Source organism: Anas platyrhynchos, chromosome 15 (assembly GCF_047663525.1).
Source record: "Anas platyrhynchos isolate ZD024472 breed Pekin duck chromosome 15, IASCAAS_PekinDuck_T2T, whole genome shotgun sequence".
Taxonomy (NCBI): domain Eukaryota; kingdom Metazoa; phylum Chordata; class Aves; order Anseriformes; family Anatidae; genus Anas; species Anas platyrhynchos.
Window position 1 is genome coordinate 2,693,509 of NC_092601.1, and position 20,997 is coordinate 2,714,505.

General features: G+C 34.7%; 1 protein-coding gene and 1 long non-coding RNA gene across 8 annotated transcripts in view; both read right to left on the minus strand.

Moving 5' to 3' along the window:
* The window catches only part of PARN (poly(A)-specific ribonuclease), a 66,971-nt gene that overhangs the window by 40,039 nt on the left and 5,935 nt on the right, over positions 1–20,997 (minus strand). For all 7 annotated transcript variants that reach the window (XM_027468864.3, XM_038186741.2, XM_027468869.3 and 4 more), the window contains 13 exons: positions 20,345–20,510; positions 19,677–19,742; positions 18,877–18,915; positions 17,138–17,180; positions 16,361–16,441; positions 14,487–14,543; positions 13,364–13,441; positions 12,176–12,219; positions 11,697–11,739; positions 9,878–9,953; positions 7,782–7,892; positions 7,627–7,696; positions 1,587–1,642 (listed from right to left, as the gene is read on the minus strand). In XM_027468864.3, the coding sequence (XP_027324665.1) occupies positions 1,587–1,642; positions 7,627–7,696; positions 7,782–7,892; positions 9,878–9,953; positions 11,697–11,739; positions 12,176–12,219; positions 13,364–13,441; positions 14,487–14,543; positions 16,361–16,441; positions 17,138–17,180; positions 18,877–18,915; positions 19,677–19,742; positions 20,345–20,510 (930 nt within the window). The remainder of the gene's footprint in view (positions 1–1,586; positions 1,643–7,626; positions 7,697–7,781; positions 7,893–9,877; positions 9,954–11,696; positions 11,740–12,175; positions 12,220–13,363; positions 13,442–14,486; positions 14,544–16,360; positions 16,442–17,137; positions 17,181–18,876; positions 18,916–19,676; positions 19,743–20,344; positions 20,511–20,997) is intronic.
* Positions 1,649–7,614, minus strand: LOC139998754 (uncharacterized). The gene is made up of 3 exons (XR_011803635.1): positions 7,162–7,614; positions 5,714–5,816; positions 1,649–5,087 (listed from the first exon to the last, which is right to left on the minus strand). It is a non-coding gene; the product is annotated as an uncharacterized lncRNA (long non-coding RNA).

Here is a 20,997-nt window from a genome sequence, read left to right on the forward strand (position 1 = left end):
GTTCGATCATGGCAATTGAAATATAATTTAGAAGCAACTCACAAGTTGTGTAAGTGCTTTAACCCATTTCACTGAAAATGAGCCGGGCTAGTATGAGTTTGCTAGCAATTCCATGTCAACGAATTACAGGTTTTCATGAGCACCTCACCATCTGACTGGATGGAAGCAGAAGCAGCTAAAGAAAATAATCACTTCATGAGCACAAGTGAAGTCTTGTTGATTTAATCTACTACTTCAAAAAACAAAAAAGGGCACAACATGCTTTTTTTTTTTTTTTTTTTTTTTTTTTTTAAATGAGACAAGAAACTCCTCATAAGCCTCCAGTATTATCTTACTCTTAAAATTCACTTTAAATCCTTTGTTTAAAGCTCCATCCCTTCTAACTACCAAAGCGAGAAGTATTTGAATCACATTCTACTTTATTTGGTGGAAACTTCAATCTTTTTAAGGAAGTTTTTAAAGCACAGTAACAAAATAAGATCATGAAAGTCACTTTCATATATTCAGTACCACTTGACCTAGCATGTGTTACTGAACTCCAATCTTTCTGGAAAAAACTGCACAAACTGGCTATAATACTACAGAATAAATGAACAATATTTGTAACAGTCACCTAGTTTACTGCACTTTTTTAAACAAACAAACAAACAAAACTAAGTATACCTACCTCAGAAGTGTAGCCTTATTCTTTGTGTGGCTTTACTTCTCCACAAAAACACAACCTACAAGCAACAAATGACCTGCTAGCTTCCCCAACCTACAGTAGTGTTGAAATCTCAGAGTGGAAATAAACTTTCTAAAGTAGTCAAAGTGCCACCTTACATATACTTTCCTCTTTGAAGCTTAGAAAGTATCCCTGGTTCAGACTTTGCTGAAGCAAGCCCTAACAGATTGATGCAGATGCTTTCAGATAAAAGAGACAGACTTTCAGAGACAGACTCTTTGGCAACTCTTCTTGGCAAAGCATCAAAACAATCCTGCAATTTGACTAGCAAGTGGCAGTAAAATCTTCACAGCTTAGCAGCTTGGTCTTCTCTCAGTAACCCAAAGTACACTACACTATCCTTCCACTCAGTGTTGAACAACTGAGGAAAGAAGTGTGTAACATAATTAACCATTCCAATAGATCTGCAGAGCCACTGATCAGTGATCTAAACACCTACTGCATTTGAAAGTTACATACATGCCTTTACAGCAGGCATTTTCCTCTCCAGCGTTTACTTCTATCTTTCTAGAATTGTTTTTTTTGGTTTTTTTTTGTTTTGTTTTTTGGTTTTTTTTTAATAATATTAAGCTAGTATTTAACAAAGGGTCATCCTTCATTCTAAGCTTTTCAATGCATGATGTGGCAAATGTCTTCCCATAGAAATGCTACTCATCTGGAAGCACTATAAGCACTATTGAAGACATTCATGTACCTCTAAGACATATTACAGAAGTAGATAGTAAGTTAAGCCTTCATCTAGTAAAGGACTTGATTGGCCTGCAGGGCTTTTCTTTTTTTTTTTTTCTTTTTTTTTTTTTTTTTGAGTCACAGCATCAGTGGTAACATTCATCCACAGTTCACAATGAAATAAGCTACTTACAGTCTGGTCCTTCCAAATTCAGATATGGAATGTCCATTACTCTCATAAGAAATAGCCTGAAGCAAAACAGAGAAGCACCATTAGCAAATTTATGCCTAAAGACCTTTTAATAAGCTGTCCTTTCTATCATTTATTTCAATGTTGCTTCTTCAAGGTAGCTACAAGTGGGCTTTAAGATCCTAAACATAGCTTAAGCTATAATAAGACAAAGAGACCCTACAAATAAGTCTAATCCACTATTTAACAATCCACATTCAAGAAATTATTTGACATCTTGACAGTAATTTTACTTATTCAAAAAAGAAGTCTAAAAAGCTGCAAGCCCATTGACTGTTACTGCTGAAAGCTATTAAAATAATGAGGAAATGAACAAATGAGAGAAGTAGCTCTGTGCAGTAAATTCCAGGTTCATGGCAGACAGGGTGAAAGCTCTCATTACAGACACATGTATTCTTTCCTGTGTTCTGAGCATTGCATCATGCTTTAGACAGAATTGATCTCAAAACCCTAAAACTGCAAAACCCAACATGACTCTTTAGTGGAGCTCAACCAGGTTACTCTTTTTGCCCTTTAACATGTAATTAAATGGTTTCAAACAACACTTATGAAATGCTTTCCATATAAGCTCATATTCAGTTCATACAATATTTTCCTCCAAAACAGGAATTAAAAGTAGTCTTAAATCCTGTTATAGGCATAGATGCTACAGTACTGTTACAAAATATTTGCAATGCTTTACATTCATTGGGAAGCTAAAATAAATGTTTTCTATCATGGCTTCGAAAAGCTTTAAAAATGTTTACCAGATTAATTACATTAGTAAAGTAAATAAAAATCTCATGTAAATAGATAATAATAACAACGTATTAAGCATGTAGACTGATCTGTAATTCCCTTGAGTCTTTGTATCTTACTATATTCACTATTAGTGTTTATGATTTTGAACAATGTTCTTACAGTTACTTGTATCACTGAAGTCTCCAGGAATGCAGTTTGTAACTTGTCTTTACTATAAATACTTAGGCAAAAAATACTGGGGGGAAACATTTTGTGATCGGTGTAGATGTGAGCGAGAGGGTCTTCAGAGAGCTGGCAGCAGTTATGGTGCACACTGTCCTATCTAATTTCTCTTCCTAAGCCTCAGGGCAAATATGACATAATGTGTATTGTGCCCCTGAGCACTGAGGAATCCCAAAGCACTATTTAACATCAATAGACATTAGAAACATTCAGATCAATTAACTTTAGAAATTTTAGCAATGCTAACATTCCACTGAGTGATTGACACAGTTTACAAAGGAGTCAGAGTTTCTTCGTAGGTTTAGCCTTAGCCCTACTTGTACAACTTTGGCTTCATTACAGCCACTTGTCTAAAGGGGACAGGAATGACATCTTGAGAACCAGGCAAGCTTCAGAACAGATTCCATAAGGAACCAAAAAAAGCCATTACTCTGATATCTCCTTGACAACTCCTAAAGATCCAGAGTAATATTGACAGGACACACAGTGCTATTGCTCCCAAACAAAAAGCCACCCACCCAGACAAAAAATGGACAGGAGACTTTGCTCATATCATGGTTATCTCCAAGCCATAAAGGTACACCTTACAAGAATAAATTAAAGGAAGGGGGAATACGAAGAGGCAGTGTGGGACAACTTGACAACTGGGTGAATTTTACTAAAATTCAACAAAAACTTCTAGCAAAAATTCTTGGTAAGCTACCCTCACCCAGGTTTTATGATGTTTAGGAAAGCAATACAAGGCCCAACAAACAGCAAAAACAGATTTATGCCAAAGATGCGTATGCTAGAGACTAAGATCAGTTTTTCATTCCCTGCATCAGTCCTACATTTATCTATTTAGTCAAAGAACTTCTCTAAACGGCATTTACACACGTACAAACACATACACACACACTCCCTGAAGAAGTGGTCTAAACACTGATTTTAAGTGCATTTCAAGTATGTTACAGCAGCAATGACATCTTGTAGCACTAATTTATATCATATGGATCATGTGCACAGAGCTGCAGCATAATCTGTAATCATTTATCCATGATTATGGCTGCAAGATTCCTCATCTGCAAAAAATTTAAAGTAATAAGGTTGTTCTGTATGACAACACAAACTCTATATTAAGTTAGCTAGGTTCTTGAAGTTGTAGCTATGGCATTGGTTTTCATTATTGTAATTATTGTAATTATTACTGTAATTATTTAAATATATTAATCAAGCTAAGAAAAAAGTTAATTCCTAATCTGTTTAGAGGTTACAACCAGATCACATGGTCAGAGATCTATTTCTCAATGTACAACAACATCTTAGGAACTCTGATGTGTTTTAAGTCAGCTACTTGAAAGCTGATTGCTTCTGCGGCAATTCAAGTAAAAGAAGGAGAGAAAGGCTACAAGCAGGACATTTCGCAGCAAGGTGTAAGTAGTCTCAAGTAGTCAACATCTTTCCTCTGCACTGAGCTAGGATAAAAGTTTTCACAGCTGTTTCATGAACTCTGTAGAGAAACCAATGCAGCTAAATAAAGGCTTTTTTTTTTTTTTTTTAAACCTAGATGGGTTTACCAGTCCTGCTAGCACTGCCACACGTGGCTGAAAGCACATCAACTGTTTACTTGTACACTGTGTTTGAAAAGCTACCGGTCAGGCGGCAGAAGAGCACATTGACATTCTTTTGCAGTTTTTCTGAGAAGAAAATTAAATTCATATAAAAGCAGAGAGAAATCAACTGATTTGCAGTACACGCTGGAGAATCTGACTCCCACAAATACAGCACAAAACCAAGCTATTTGCACATACTTCAGATTTTGGTTACTGATATCCCTGTGTATGAAAAATATATTTCTAAGACAATTTCTACCTCTATAGATTATCATGCTATCCAGCTCAGTAAAACATGGTGTTTTCATTTGTTTCCACCTCCAGCTACATCAAAAGGAAAAGAATACATACAAATAACCTAGAGAGATCTGAATTATAGCTCTTAATTCCCATCGCTTGTTGATGGGAAGTAGAGAATAATTGGTTTGTTTGTTTGGTTTCCCTTTCTCTTTGCTTCCCCATGACCTTTGTTTTCCCCCTTCTCCCCCTCCCCTTTTTATTTTCACTTTAATTACATTATCCCTATCTCAACCCATGAGCCTTTTTCTTTCCACCAAACTTTCTTCTCCCCTCCTCTTCTTTAGAGGAGGGTGAACAAGAGAATGGTTGTGGTGGAAATTTAGCTGCTCAACAGGACAGAACCACCACACATGATGAAACACCTGAACTATACAAATAATAGCTTAGATATTAAAATACAAAGTCTTATCATTTCAACTCTTAAATTCATCAAGATTAGAAGGATTACTTACAGCAGGTGACTTTCAAAGACTGCGTATATAAAATGAAGCATAAAGATTATAGAAATGCATGTCTTTCTGGAATTCTTGGATTACAAGTTGTTTACCATATAGCTTACTCCATTATATCTACAAAGAACACAACAACCCTAAAGGAAAGTTTGGTTTTAATTAGTTCTGCTCTTACAAGAAGCTGAAACTAAAGATTTTACCTACGTTCATCATTAACCCACATGAAAATTAACCTATATGCTGCTGGACATCACTCTTGAACAGCGAGCCAAGAAGTTCTATTATTGTAGTGACATAATTAAAGAGGTCAAGCTAACAAACAAACAAAAAAAAGTTATTACCTTCCCTTTGTTAAGGGAATAAACAAAGGGAATAAATAAAGGGAATATTTGTTTGTAATAAATAAATAAATAAATAGAATCAAAGCTCAATTTTTCAGTTTTCAATTTACTCCCACTGTTCACATTAGTGAAAAGTCTATCTGAACAGAAAACATTTCCAAAATCCTATCAGTCACACCAATCATTTAAAAATTTCACGTCTAACCCGTTTAAATATTAACTTGAAGAATTCAGATACGTTGAAATTAAGACTTTATACGCAACCCAAAGAATCATAAAGTGGTCTGGTTTAAAGAACATTTTTCAAAGCTTTATCTTGATAGTTCAAATGGAGAACATTGCTTCTAAATAATAGAACTACTCTGTTCACCTTCTTTAGGAAAAGCTTTTGTGACACACAAACTTTTATTAATTTAGCTTACTGTTTGCATGTTGCAGTTTGTATTTTGCTTGAAGAACATGACTACAGCACAAAGAAAAAGGTTTCCTTGTTCTGACTGTTGCCCACGGGATCAGGTAGAACTTCTGGAGGAAGGAGGAAGATAGTTTTTTTTCTCCCCAAGAAGAAGATAAGATGCTCAGCTAGGGAATGTTGCTAGACCACAAACTAGAGAAAAGTAGGAGTAGCAGAAAGCTACCCGGTAGCCCCAAGCACACCTGCAAGAAAGCCCCATAAGCAACATACTTACTGGGGACTTTAAGATAACTCTGTAAATTGCATAGGCCCTCAATGCTACTTAAAGATGCTAAAGAGACCAAGTGCTGTAAATAGATATCTGGTCTGCAAGGACATACTGCACAGAGCAGATGACTTGGTCATTTAGATATCCAACAGATCTGGCTTCTGGTGTGTACTTTTATCTTAAAAAAAAAAAAAAAAAAAAAAAAAGTCACCTTATTCTGGTTTGTTATTTTGCATTATAGTAATTTAAAAAAAATACTATTATTAATATTAATTACTATTATTTATATTAAAAAAAAAAAAAGCTTTGAAAAATGCAAGCCTAGGCCTACTCATTGTAAGGAAAAGGTGATATAGTCTCACCTCCAAGCTCTGAGGTAAGGTGACAGATGTTAGTCAGAATACAGCAAAATTAAAGTAAGTTCATGTGAAAGTGAAGTATGGCAAGTCTTCCAAGTTTCCTTGATTCAAAAAAATATAAATAGCCTTTCAGAAACAAGAAGCTACAAGCTCTGAATAATGACAGAATGGATGAATATCCTTTTTGTAAACTGTAATTTTCAGCTTTTGCTTAAGAAAAAAAAATAAAGCTGTTCTTCTCCCTATAATTTTTTGGGAACTTTCCATTTTGTTAGTTAGGCAGTGTTAACTCTGAAGCCAAAACAGACCAATTTACAATCTATGGTAGGCTTTCTCTAAAAACCTTGAAATGCCGTTGTCGGAGGAATGCTACATTTAAAGCAGCCAATTTAAATTACTTGAAAAACTTAAACTAAACCTATTGTTGTGACAATTTTAGAAGCCTTAGATTTTACTTGCTACAGATATCCATCTCTAGGAAGAACTGAAAAAGCATATTGGTTAATGACTAAAAAAATAACTTCTGCAAATAGCATCTACTAGCTGGCACGCGTGCGCTTGTCTGTGTTGGTGTTACAGAACGCAACTCTGTGACAAGTCTTATCTTAAAATGAAATTATACTGACCAATTTTATCACAACCTTTACATTCAAATCAAGTGGTTATTGTATGAAAAACCATCCATAAAGACTCCTAAGATTTCTCAAGTCTTGTATGTAATTCATGCAAGTACTAGCATGAACATCTAATTCAAAAATACTGAACAAAGCATCATCCAATAAAATTACTAATTATATGTACTTACTATGCCTTTAAAAAATCAATTACCTGATAATACAATAGCTTTGTGTTATTTCGGATATTTTTTCCACATTGTTTAACCATACTTAGTGTTAACAAATCAGCAGTCCCAGAGAGTGTCCTACAACAAAGAACACTTGACCAGTTTCTCTTCCACTAATCCCAAAGATTACTCTAAAAATAATTTTCTAAATTATAATCGTATTCTCAACAATGGCATGGACAAAACCATTAAAGCAACTTAGGTTCAATTCTCTTTTAAGTTTGCTTTTACAGGCTAGTGGAAAGTAAACCATTCTCTTCCAAAGAAAAGGTATTTACTGTAGAAATTCTGGCCTCTTTGCAGCATTACTAGTGTGAAGAAGAAAGTCAATCAAAAAACTGAAGTGTAAAGAAACATGAAGTTAGCCATTATGCCAGAGTTACATATTCTAAGACTAGTGTTATATTTCCATATTTTAGCATTCTTTTTTTAATACAGCAACTACTTACTTGTTAAAAAAGGGTTCTATGAGTTTTGATCTAGCAGACACATGATTTTTTGGAGGACTGAGGAACGAACCTGATAAAAAAAGAAGAAAATCAGTGTGTAATGAGTAGCTATAGATACCACTCAGGAAAAGGTTTGAAAAAGATTAGGTAGATACCTAGGAAATTAGCCATGGAGATGAAGCACAGTCCAGTAATGTAAGCATCATATCCCGCTTCATGAAGCTGTTCAGAAGAGGTATCATAACTTGGAAATCCTTCTGCACTTTCTGAGAAGAAAAAGTACTTTGTGAACAAATGTCACATGAGTTAAATGTAGCTGTGTATGTTTACCCCCCATATTTATAATGTCAGACAGTATCATTTGTACTAAGTTTTATGATTTTCAGAAACTCTGAACCAAGCACAGCTCTTTTTTTTTTTTTTTTTTTTTTTTTTTTTTAAGAATAGGTTCCTGGGATAAAAACCTCTTCCTATTAAAAAGCTATTAATCTCCTCTTTCACAGGCCTACTTAGCTACAACAGAATATTAATACAAATACAGTGACAGATTTCCCCTTGCACCTCATTTTCTCATGATTGTTTTGTATTTAAGAGAACAGTCACTCAGGCTGATTGAAAACTAACACTAACCCCTTTGCTAGCTATCCAGTTGAACTATGGCCAGATTTTTTAAACTATCTAAATGATTAAGATGCAACTAAGTGACTAAAGGTTATCTTATAGATGAACATGTATGGTGTTTCTGTGGTCTTGAAAAGTATTCCTTGAATCATCCCTGAAGGCCGAAACCTCAATATGCACCTGTCTGAAGAGAAGCATCCAAGAGTGCCTAAGTCTCACTACTAGAGATGCGTGTGCATATCACTTCTTTAGTTAAAATTTTCCCTCTCCCAACATAAAAGTCATTTTACCTTGGTAGCTAGCTTATCAGCCTCTAGAAAGATGTTTCCTTTTCCTCTAGAAGTTATACTGAGGATAGGACCGGAAGAATGCAGTTAACTGTTTAAAAAGCCTGAATTGTGACCTCTACATTAAGGTACAGACTGACGAGTAAACTCTGTGATTTCATCTAATTTATTATATTCTATCATAGCATGAAAAGCTAAAACAAGAGTGAAACATACATACATGTAGGACTTAAAACAGTAATACAGAAATACTATCATAACTTATATAATGTAAATAAGTAGATATACTTGTCATATTTTTTAAAAAGAAACTGGAATCCAAATTTGATAAATGAGCAACAAAACACCAGGCATTTTTCAGATGAGCCCTTGTAACTGGGTTAACCTATAGGAACATATTTCGCTCAAGATAAGAAATTTCAAAAAAAAAAAAAAAAGGTAAAATAATAACTCTACATAACATGAGCAAAAAAAGAATACTTGACAGCTGCCAAATTATGTTACATCCTCAGGAGAAGCTACAGGGGACGCAACACTAGAAGGTCTGCATGCAATTACTGTACGCTCCATGTGCATGGTACATGTACTTCTTCGGTCTAGGCATAAGGGACTTGTGGTCTTTGTCCAAGATTGTAAAAGTAAAAATTGGTCATACATCTTATTCTCTCTCCTGTTACTACAGCTTAACTGCATCTGCTGTGCACATTCAGCAATATGAAGAGTATCATTCATCTTGATTTTGATTAAGCATAGACTTTCCCTCCCAACAAACTCTACTGTTCTGTATTGCCCTCTTTCTAAACCAGCAGCTCAAGAGAAATTCCAGAACCTTGAGATAAACTTGTCCTTTGACAACATCTCCTTTCTTTCACCTCAAAGAAAAGAAAGCTCTAAAGGAACTTAGCTAATTTCTAGAACACACAAAAATAGTTGCTACTTGCAAATTTTCTTGGCTTTCTTTGTTCAAGTGCCTATCAGGGTACTCTGGCTTCAATCTGAAGGACTATAACAAACAAATTAAACAGCTTGAAAGACTTTCAAGTTACTCACCAAAAATCAAGCTAAAGAACAAATGCCATCATTAGAAGATGACAGAACTGCTGCTGTTCACTGAAATACTCCCATTCTTCTATTATCTGAAATAAAGTGCAAGGATTCCTACCGACTTCCACTACTAGTTCTAAAAGTAACTTCATTTATTTTTTAAGGTCCTTTTCAACAAAATACTAAATATTAGTAGGGAAACCCACATTTCAGGACAACAATGAAAATAATGAAGACATTCTCTTTCCTCTGCTAGAGGAAAATATCTCCAAAAGAAGACTGTTTTGATATATCCTTACCAACTTTAGGAGGACTGAATGGAACTTCTTTTAAACGTTTTTCCAGTTCTGCAAGGGACGTATTATTAATGATCTCCTGCAAGAAAGGACAGCATTAACTTCCAGTGCCAAGCACATTTTCTCCGAAAACTGAAATCAAGTAGGATAAAATTAGTATTTACTGCTGCCACCTTGTGTCCTCTAAGGATTTATACACAGCCTCATTTCAAATTAAAACACCAGAGAAGTCTGCCAAGACAAGTTTTAAAAAGTTAACTTGCCTAGCCTACAACATACTCTCTCTGAGTTACAAGCATTTATTAATGCTCTTCAGAATTCTTGAGGTCAAATTATGCCAAAATACTGTTTCTGTTTGAATCTGTCACCATGCAGGGCATGCGTGGTAAGGGAAGGCAGCACAAAGAACAAGGTAAAATACCCTAAATATCAATCATAATGTTTGAATGCATTCAAGGTGAGTATCGAGGTGTGCTTGCCAACTGGAAATTCTTGAACATTTGTATGTGTAAATACTGCTCATTTTTAAGTAGTTCAAAGACAGGGAAAGAAGTTTTACAATCAGAAAGCTCATTTCATCAAATCCTACTTCTGCTCAGCCAAGATGCAATACTGAATATAATTTATGCACATACAATGTCATTAAAAAATATCCAGATTATTAAGTTTATGTAAACCAAACTTAATTCACATTATTGAATAATCAAATATTCTTTGTCAACCAGTACAATGGATAAACCATGCAGAATCAACAGCAACAGAAAACCAAAAATATCACACAAAATATTTCTTAAGCAGAATTGGCTGAAATTTGAGGACCAAGTTTTGCTTTGGTTCTAAATCAAGACAGCTGTTTACAGTTACAATCAAGTCTCTGGTCTGAAAAGGTATGAAGAATTCCGTAGCAAACTCAACTCACGCATTGCATTAACATCCCAAAGTGCCATTTGGCAACAGTTGCCTAAAACCTGAGCATCTACTGTAAAAACTAAAAATATCAACATAACTGTACTAAACATAAAACTTGTGCTGGATTATTACTTTTCAGAATACAAAAGCCTTATTATTACTACAGTAGTATTCAAGACAAACTTGAAAATATCTAAGTAGATCTTAATGAGATTTTCTGTTATGCAATATTCTTACGTAAGAAAAGTATGCAGAAAGAGATGCTGCTCCATCATCACTTTTTTTTTTTTTTTTTTTTAATATTTAATTCAATAGCTATACAGGAGAACACAAGAATATGCTCGTCTATGTCAATACATCTTCCCTGGAAAAATAAAACTCATACTGAAAAAAGTTTTAAGAGAAACCTGTAATTTTTTTTCTCCTGCTGACTACCCACAGGACGTAGTAGAACCTAATGATGTTCCAGGGCCATTTTCTAGACAAATCCGAGTCAGATTCACAGTATTTTGAAGCTTTGCATTTACAAGCAGCTTTTGTGTCTAATCTGTTCCTGAGTAACACTTCCCCTACCCTGAGTAAGTATGCAGTTTTGTGCTAATTTACAATACAAATACATATCTAATCACATTTTTAATTAGCCAAAGCTGTACATTTTGGAATTCAGAGCTGCTGTTATGTTAAAACTGCAACAAATACATATCACTTGTACAAATGTAAAAGCCCGTATTCCAAAATTTTCAGAAGTTTCAATCAGGGGTCAAGGATTTTTTTTATTTATTTGTTTTTAAACACAAAAAGGAGCATTGCAGAAAAAAACCGTTAGACATATATCTCAAAGAAAATATTTCTTTCAATATACATAATGCAAATTTGTATCTTCAAATCATTCTATAATACTACATTAATTTACCTTAAAAGGTTGTGTACTTGCCATCAGTTTTGTATCCAATAGCCTAGAAACAAAGTAAGAGTTAAGTATATTGAAACACAATAATGTCATTTTCACCAAATCCTCAAAAATGTTTTGGCTAATTAGCTGGGAATCAGCAGTTTCACCCTACTGTAACATTACTCTCTGGTCCTGGAGCAGTCAAAACATTACTTGTCTTTGTCCATTAACTAAGTAGAAAGAGATGCAATCAGTAGCAAATCTTGTTCCAAATGTAGTGCAGACTCAAAATGCCAATCATCGTGCCGAAAACGAGGGGGTACCCAAAAACATCTTTTGCCAATAAATAGACTACCACTACTCTTGTGAAAGAGATGTTGTGAAACACTTAAAACTGTATTTAACTTGTTCAAAATTTTACTTCTAGTCACAGTGCTACAACAAACAGCATCAGCTTGATAAAACAATATCGAAGTTACAAGTTTGAACTAAGATCTTACCGGGGAAAGACACATGATGTTACTTCTTTGAACTCACTTAGGTCCTAAATTAACAGTAACAAGAAAGTAAAATCCAAATATATTAACTGTTTATCAGTCCCAGGATGATAGTTAACAATAGACAATTATCCAATTGGCTTCTAAAATTGAGATACAGTGACTAAATTCACGTTTCATAAGACGCATTTGTCAGCATCGCTATAAATACCACCTCCAATTACACAGGACTACAGACTAATTATTTCTGGTTTGTTCATGATTCAAGGAAGAAGCATTCTATCACCTCCAATACCCTATCCTATCATATATCCTAGGCTACCTCTAATTCCACCTGCAACAACAGTTTTACTTAAATGCCTGAAAGGATGTTCCCGGTGTTAAACGTGTCCCTGGAAGATAAGCCATCACTCCAGGTGGACTGATGACTTCTCCTATGAGTTTTGTTCTCCCAAGATTCAAAAGTGCAGGCATAACTGATGACTGCTTCTGTTCAACACCATGTGAACATGTCCCAGACTGCTTTCACCCACCAATCAAGTCTTTCCCATAACATCTACAAGCCCTTGAAGATCACAAGTAATAAAACTACCATGTAGCCCATCCCTCCAATGAAACATTTGGCTTCCTCTGACACCATCCTCAGTGCCAACGCATTACTTAGCCTGACTTAATTGTAAGACTACTGCACCCATGAATTGTCAAACTGCCCTGGGGCAGTCACGAATGCATGCTCCCTCCAATTATTCAAGCATTCCAGCTCTTTAACCTAATGGATATCATCATAAATTTCTGTTATGAGATTCCCTATCATTCTATTAATTTTACTATATTTTAAAGACATTTTCCAACTTTATAACTACAAGCAGAAAAAATAACATAATATACAAGTTCCAGGCCGGTCTCCTAACAAATTTATGTTACATTTATCTGCCCTTATGCAAGTAGATTTTGAAGGCCTAACAGACATGTGCAGAAGGCACAATTCACTTTCAACATTTAACCCAAACATTTTAAAAAAAGTAAAGAATCCAGCTAAACTTTCTACATGAAGAATTAAGAAAATAAGGCAGTAGCCCTGAAGCCACAAGTGTTATTTTAAAAATACTTTAAAAAACTCTATTGTTCTCAGATTAAACACATGTATTAATGCATTTATGTCATCATCTGAACACTGAGAAGATCACTTACATCAGGAAGAGGACAATAGAACTGGTGTATAGTATGCATAACATCAAGCAGCATGTTGTGCCCAATAACAAGCTTGCCCTGTGAAAAGTAAGTTAAATGTTAGTCACACTTCCAGCCATGGACAAAGCAAGGACAGTATGTGAAAAGCACCTGTCACAGATGCTAACTGAGAGCAGCTGGGAAGAAACAGAAATCAAACCTCACAACTTGCTCTCCACCTGCCCCACAGACTCCTCCATTCTCTGTGGGCTGCTACTCCTCTCTTTCCTCTACTCCCAACCACTTATCACAGCCTTCGGCAGCAGCTTGAAATGATGAGAGGTAGAAAATAACACTAAGAAAGCTTCTCACAACTTTAATGTATTAAAGATTAAAGTAATATGTCAGTCTGCTAACTTTTAATTTACAGCTTGTACAACAAATCACAATATATTCTTTATGGTTGTAGTTAATATATGACAGTTATTAAGGGTGTGACACGGCTTCTCACAGTGCGGAAACATTCATGCCAGATGCTTTACAAGTTCCTTCTTGAAAAAGTGCAAAATTTTTTTTTAATGTTAACTCTGCTTCATTTGACATGACAACTTTTTCTACTTCCATGCATTCTTCCTTAGCTAAAGAAAACAATACGCACACACATCTGTTACCTCAAAAGCAGGCTGTCTCAACTACTTGAAAATAAATCAGGCTGAAAGGTACACATGTCAAACTATAGCCTACTTAAACTATGTAAGTAGAAAAGACACAGATGACCTTTTCTGATTAAGCATTTAACTGTGGGAAAAATAAACAATCTTTTTGGAACATAGGAAAAACCTGAAAGCTTAGTTACCTAAGAGAATCTTGTTTAAAAAAAAACAAACAAACAAACAAACAAAAAAAACTGCCATTGACTCTTACAGGTAATGAGGTCATACATGTCAATCAGTTTATGAGCTTACTTAATCTAACATACTAACCTATTGTAAGCCATGTAACACTGTCAACTAGAAAAAAAGAAAATACTAAAAAGAGAAACAACCTTAACATGCATTCCACCTTATCTTGCAAAATATAACAACAAAATAAGCCTTTGTTGGAATTATTTTTCTAAAGGTACATTAAAAATCGCATTACTCACAGAATTTGCAATAGCATGAACAACTCTGGAAAATCCTACCGCATCATTCAGTTCTTCCTATAAGCAAAGATTCTGGCATTAGTGAAATATAAATACAAATACTGTCAAAATAGTACCTGTAAACAGGCACACTGAAAATTTTAATCCCTGTTTGGCTCAAATGTTTTCTCATATATAAGCAAGAGCAGACCACAACGGAAATGTCAATGTTTGGAAAATACATGAGGCCAAAGCCAGATGCCGGTGAGAATTCCAGTTATAATAAAGCTCTGGTTCACTGCAAGGTTGGACAAGTTGCAAGCTACTGCTGTAGGTTGACTCTAGCCAGCAGCCAAGTACCCATGCTACCTTTTGCTCACTCGCCTCTCCCAGGGACTGGGGAGAAATTAATATTAATAATAATAATTTAAAAAAAAAGTAGAAGGAAGGGTAAAAGACAAGTGAATCAAGATTACAACAGGTTAATAAGAAAAGCAGAATCTCCATACACAAGCAAAGCAAAAAGAGGAATTCATTGACTACTTCCCATCAGCAAGTAGATGTCTAGTTACTTCCTGGGAAGCATGGCCTCAGTATGCTTGCTTAATGGCTGCTTGGGAAAACAAACACCATAACCACAAACATCCCCCCTTCCTTCCTCCTTTCCCACAGCACCACATATGCTGCTACGAGGAAAGTAAGCTTCATCTAAACCAGACCCAGTAAAGTTATACCCGATTTGTTGTCTATACAGTATTTTCAGTAGTTCTCACCAGTTATTAGACAGTAAACAGCTCAAGAAGATACTAAAACTGTTATGCGTCTTCGGTTTCACTTCATTCTTCAGCTTAGTTTCACTTAAAGCACTTTTCCCCCAATAGGTTCTTCTTTTTCAAGTATTTTTTCAAGTAATTTCTGCCTTGCATTATTTGTCTTTGCTCAACCGTAAGTGAAATTCAACAAAGCATTCACTGTTATTTTAGTTCAGCTCTTAATGCCAGTAGTCAGACTGATTAATACACCTAAAAAAGCTGCTTCAGAAAAGTCTACTGCAGTAATAAGTTGTTCCTAACATTCCTTCAGCAAGAAGAGATGCCACTTTAGATAAGGTCTCTATTAGATAGCTCCTTCCCTCTTAAGAGGGATTCTGCATGCAAACATTATTCACGCCATGCAAGTTGATTTTATCTTGAAATGGATATGCACAAATGACAAGACAAGTGATCAACCATAGCCACAATTTCAGTCTTAAGACTCCCAAAAACTTGCTTCAGACTTGGTATCAAGGCCCATAAATAAAGCTGAGAGTGACTGAATACCACATATGACTTTGCAGTCAACTTGTTACTATAGTAGTTGTGTGCAGCATGTTTCTATTAAGAAAAATCAGATTACATTAATTGTACAACTAAAAGCAAGCAAGGTTTTTTTTGTTTTTGTTTTTGTTTTTAACAGTGTACTACATCAAGGTCAGATTGCAAATCAAAATAACACGAACACTTGCTCCAGAATTTTTGCAAGACTTTTTGTAAGGACTGTTGTTGTAGAGCACTAACAAATGCAATTCATCTATGTTTCCTATGTCTAGACCTTGCTTTTCTGACAGAGCAGATTCACATAAGGAGGAATCCAGTGCTCCACAATATAGGTTAAGTATTCTACAATTACTTACTCTTTAAAACTTTGTAGAGTATCTTGCAATTCTTTTTGCTATACTGCAAAGCAAAATATATCTGAGTAGAATTTGGAGAATCATTTTCAACAGCTACAGCCAAGCAAAAGGGAAATATTACCAAACCCTATCACATGCAATTTTACAGAGCTGATTGAACTCATAGATTCTCCCCCTCTCTTTCATTCAAACTAAAGAAATGGAACTTAATGCAAATATTTACCTGTTCCTTTGCTTGTTTCTGCTGTTCTCTTCTTTTTCGTTCTTCATCATCTACCTTGCTAATAACAATATATCTCTCTTTCTAAAATCAGAAAAGTATAATTTGAGGAATGAGTCTAAGAAGTTCATAGTTACAACCATTGCAAGTTTTTGTAAATTAAATTGTAAAGAAAATTAAGTCATATCTCAGCAGCAGTAGCTTGGCAACATGACTGTTTCCACTTTAAGCACCACCTTATCATCCACACTCAAAAGTCTAATTTAGAAAGCTGTATTATATATACCCACTAAATCTAACTTTTACTAAATTCACTTTTTACTTTTTAGAAAGGTTATCAGTGTTTCATTATAGCTAACAGTTTTCAAATATTTTTGAAACAGAGATTTGAGCTGTGAAGGGAGGATTCAGTATGCAATGACACTATTGTTCTCATAAGATCAAGAGTCACTTTTCACCCATATACATACTCTTCACCAACACTAAATATCACAAACACTGCATTTTAAAGTACCCTTTGGTGTCCCTCTTTAAATTTTTAAGTAATAAACATATACTTGTGTGGCTTAATATAATTCATATATAATTCATATTTAAAGACTAGAAACTAGTTAATCATATTTTATTTAAGATGTTCCACATTTTGCATAACAAAGCTCAAGTTGGATGTAGAAATCAGGACTTTTGGTCAGACCTAGAGATCTGGAATGTTAGTAAAATTGAGAAGTACAATTTCCTTTCAACAGGAAAAATGTTACAGGCAGTAACTTGCCTAGTTACCTTATCTGACTCCAGAGTTTCAACATGGATACCTTTTGGATACCTACATATCAGAACACATGAAAAAGTAAATGTAAGAAGTTATAAAACCAAAACACTTGTTGGAAAGCTCTCATTTGTCTGCAGCCACAAGCCAGCTTCTTTGGTGGCAGCATGCCATTACCATGTCATTTACTTTAGTATTTATAAACCACTCTGAGTTTCCTGCTAATAGTAAGCTCTAGTAGTAAATATTAATATAAATTTGGTTAGCTCTGCTAACCACTGCACTGCAACCACATTTAATTACCAAAGTGCTGCCACAGAACACCCAACAACTAGCAAGGCCAGAGAATATCACGCCTTGTTTTTAAGGCATCTTCTGATCTTCCCATCATAAAAAAATAACCACAATTATATAACCCACACAGAAGCAGAATGTTAACTTCATCCTCTGGCTACTACTAAATCTAGTACTAGAGAAACTGTAGTATTAGAACTACCAAAGAGTCCTTAGAGGACACATACTAGAGTACTATTGCGTCCTCTTCACCATGATTTCCTACATAATTTTCAACCTAGGATTCACTTTCAAGCTGTTTCATGTCATAAACCTTGGATGCATCAGAACATTTCCACAACAGAGCTCTTGAAAAGAGAAAGTGACCTGTGAAGAGTTCAGGACTGCGTCACTCCCTTCAAGAGAGAAGGGCAATCAATAACCTCATTGTTTTCTGCTTTAATTATCTCCAAGCTAACTTCACAACTTCACTTTCTCTCACCAATATCCCCACACAGCGTACAAAGCTGAAAATTAAAAAAAAAAGTTTGTGAACACACTTTTCTATACATTGCGAGAAGATGCAAGAATAAACATCAGACAAGCATAACACCATGTCCTACTGGAAGCTACAGATATTTTATCAATATATTCAAAAACACAGAGTAAAATTCTTGAAAACACCTCTGTTCTCAAGTTAGTTCTCAAGTTCACTTATTGAGATTCCATTTTATAAAGAGCAGCTTTATTTCATCCAGTTCCAGTACAAGTAACAGTGCCAGATACTGTTTACAACACTGAAATAACTTGATGTACAAAAAAAAAATTCCATTGTATTTTCTACCTTTTATTAGTGTAGTTGGAGCAAAATCTCATCTCTAAAGCCCTACTCAAACAACCTTACAGTTTCTTGTAATATAAGAAATTATATATATATTATATAATTAGGATATATATAGGATATATATTATATAATTAGGATATATAATTAGGCAAAGATATAGGATAAAGGAAGTCAGAAGAGGGGAACTGCCACTAGAACTAGGATTTTTTAAGGTCAAAAATGGTTATACTTGGCATCTAACAGAAAAATTAGGTGTTAATATGAGCAATATAGAAGTTTTTCCAAGTAAAGCCCACAACATATCTAAGCACATGCACTTTCATTTTCACTAAAAACCTGTCAAATTGCTTTTATTACATAACTCTAGGCTTCTGCACTTTGCTGTTCTATTCACAGGTTTTAGACAAGACTGACAAAATATTAAGCTTTAAAATATTCAAATGAATCATCACAAACCAGTTTAATGCAATTTATCTTTAGAATACTACAAAAATCTTATCTTAAAGGAAAAAAAGAACTAAATTAATCACCTCTGAGATTAAATAGATCAGCTTTCACCCTCCTCCACCCCCCCCCTTTTTTTTTTAATCGTAAATACTGAAATTACAGAGTAAGACAGAATTATCAGTAACTTACTTCCAGCTCAAGGTCTGATAAATTAATTTCCTCTGAAATCTAAAACCAAAAGATAATTATGTTACTAAGTCTTATTTTACATTTGTATTTCAAAGTAATAATGTTCAAATAAAGCCTGCTTTAGTTCCTCGGTAGAAATATTTTTAAGTTAAGAGTGTAATTCACTCATACCAAGACCTGTAGGCCAGTTGCCAAGTTGTGAAGGCATTTGGAACATTTTGTACAGCTATTCATGTATCTTCTCACAAGCAAACATTCTGCACTCATGATTACTGAATATAGATGCAGCAATGTAACCGTACTCCAGTTTCACAATGCTCTAGTATCTCTGAGTTTGGATAACTTTTTTTTTTTCCCTGAGATAATAATTGTACATCTGGATTCCAAAGCTAAATAGGCTAATAAGTAAGTTTGGGAAGGAGATCCACTAGAAACCATTTTAAAACATGGTGTTAACAATGAACAAAACAATTAATAGCTCAATAGATTTGAGGAAGTTGTTTATAAAATGCATCTCCAATGCTTATAGAGCACTACAGCAACTACAAGAGTAGGCTTATGTATGCGAGACACTTCTTAGCTATACTTACATATGTTGACACTGCAGGCAGAAGTTACGGCTCATAAAGCAGAGTTTGACAATCATATAGATTACCAGGCTTTCTTAACATTCAGAGATAAGTCAAGCATAGTTTTTGTTACAGTTAGCTCAGGTCAGGTTGTCTTTCTTCTTCCCTGTAACTCCCCTAATTCAATATAGCCAAAAAAATCATTTTTAGAAGACAAATTCAGAAACTGACCCTGTACATGGCTCCAGTTCCAAACTTTCATTTTCTTCATTCTTTAACAATTCTTCTATCTGTTCCCTGGAGAAAAAAAAAAAAAAAAAAAAAAAAAGATTAAATAGATGATTTGCCCCTATAGCTATCGTTTTCTTTTTGCTGAGATGTTTACAGCTCTCCCCAAAAGAAAACACTTAAACATAAAAAAATGTTCAATTTACAAACATGTCACTATGTTTATGTTATGTCAACATGTTTATGTTTTAGTTTCAACAACATCGAAGAAAGCATTAAACTGTCACTTTAGTGGGGGGATGTCTTGTTTTTCACCTAAGACCATTAAGTGTTGCTAGGTAGATACTGATTTAGTAGAATAATTAGCTAAGTGTTTCTTCCCCTAACTCTGTTCCATTTTACAAAGGAGGAGATTGCCATCAGATAAAAAACACGCACAACCAAAATTCTACACCTCTTTATGTTGAAGGCCAACTAAAGGGTTTGGGTTTCTTTTGCTAAACAAAAGAAACTCATAATGGATTTTTCTCTGTATTTTCTAATTTGTCTCTCCTTTCACAGAATATTTTATCATAAACAGTAGGAAACTAAATATTTGAAGAGTTATGATTTATTGTAATATCACCATATGCATAATAAAGTTTCATTTTATATTAGAAAATTTTACTTACACTACTTTCTCAATGAATTTTTTCTGATCTTCAGGAATTGTGACAGGACATTTTGTGGTATTGGGAGAAATATAGGAGAGAGATCCTGCACCATTGGCCTGAGAACGTTTTTCATCATACTGTTCCCTTAGCTGTCTTTCTTCTTCCTGATTTAAATACGGAATTCCTAAAAAAAAAAAAAAAAAAAGACGATTAAAAACTCATAATAATTACAACTTGGTTAAGGATGTAGATTTAGGAAACAGTTATTACTAACCAAGAATCTGCCAATGTCACCCCCCTGAAAGCTCAAAACACATTCCGCTCTTTCAGTCACCCATTCTAGATCCCATTCTCTATTTATGGGTATAAAAGCTTTTTTCAACCACATGTGAGATTAGCTGGTACTGTTGGATTCTTAAGATCTGTATGCCTCATCCACACAAAGCATAAGCCTGAGAACCCACAGAGCTGTAGATCATGATCACAGGAACATTTGGCACTTCTCTTCCTTGATATTTGCAATGCTTTGATGATAAACTGCAGTAGCACCTATTACAAAGCACTGATACCTTTTCTAAAAATGTTACTTAAAGGCCTTACAATTGTTCCATTACCCTGTAATGTAATTTATTACTCATCTATTTATGTTTAGTCAGCAAAGAAAAATAACC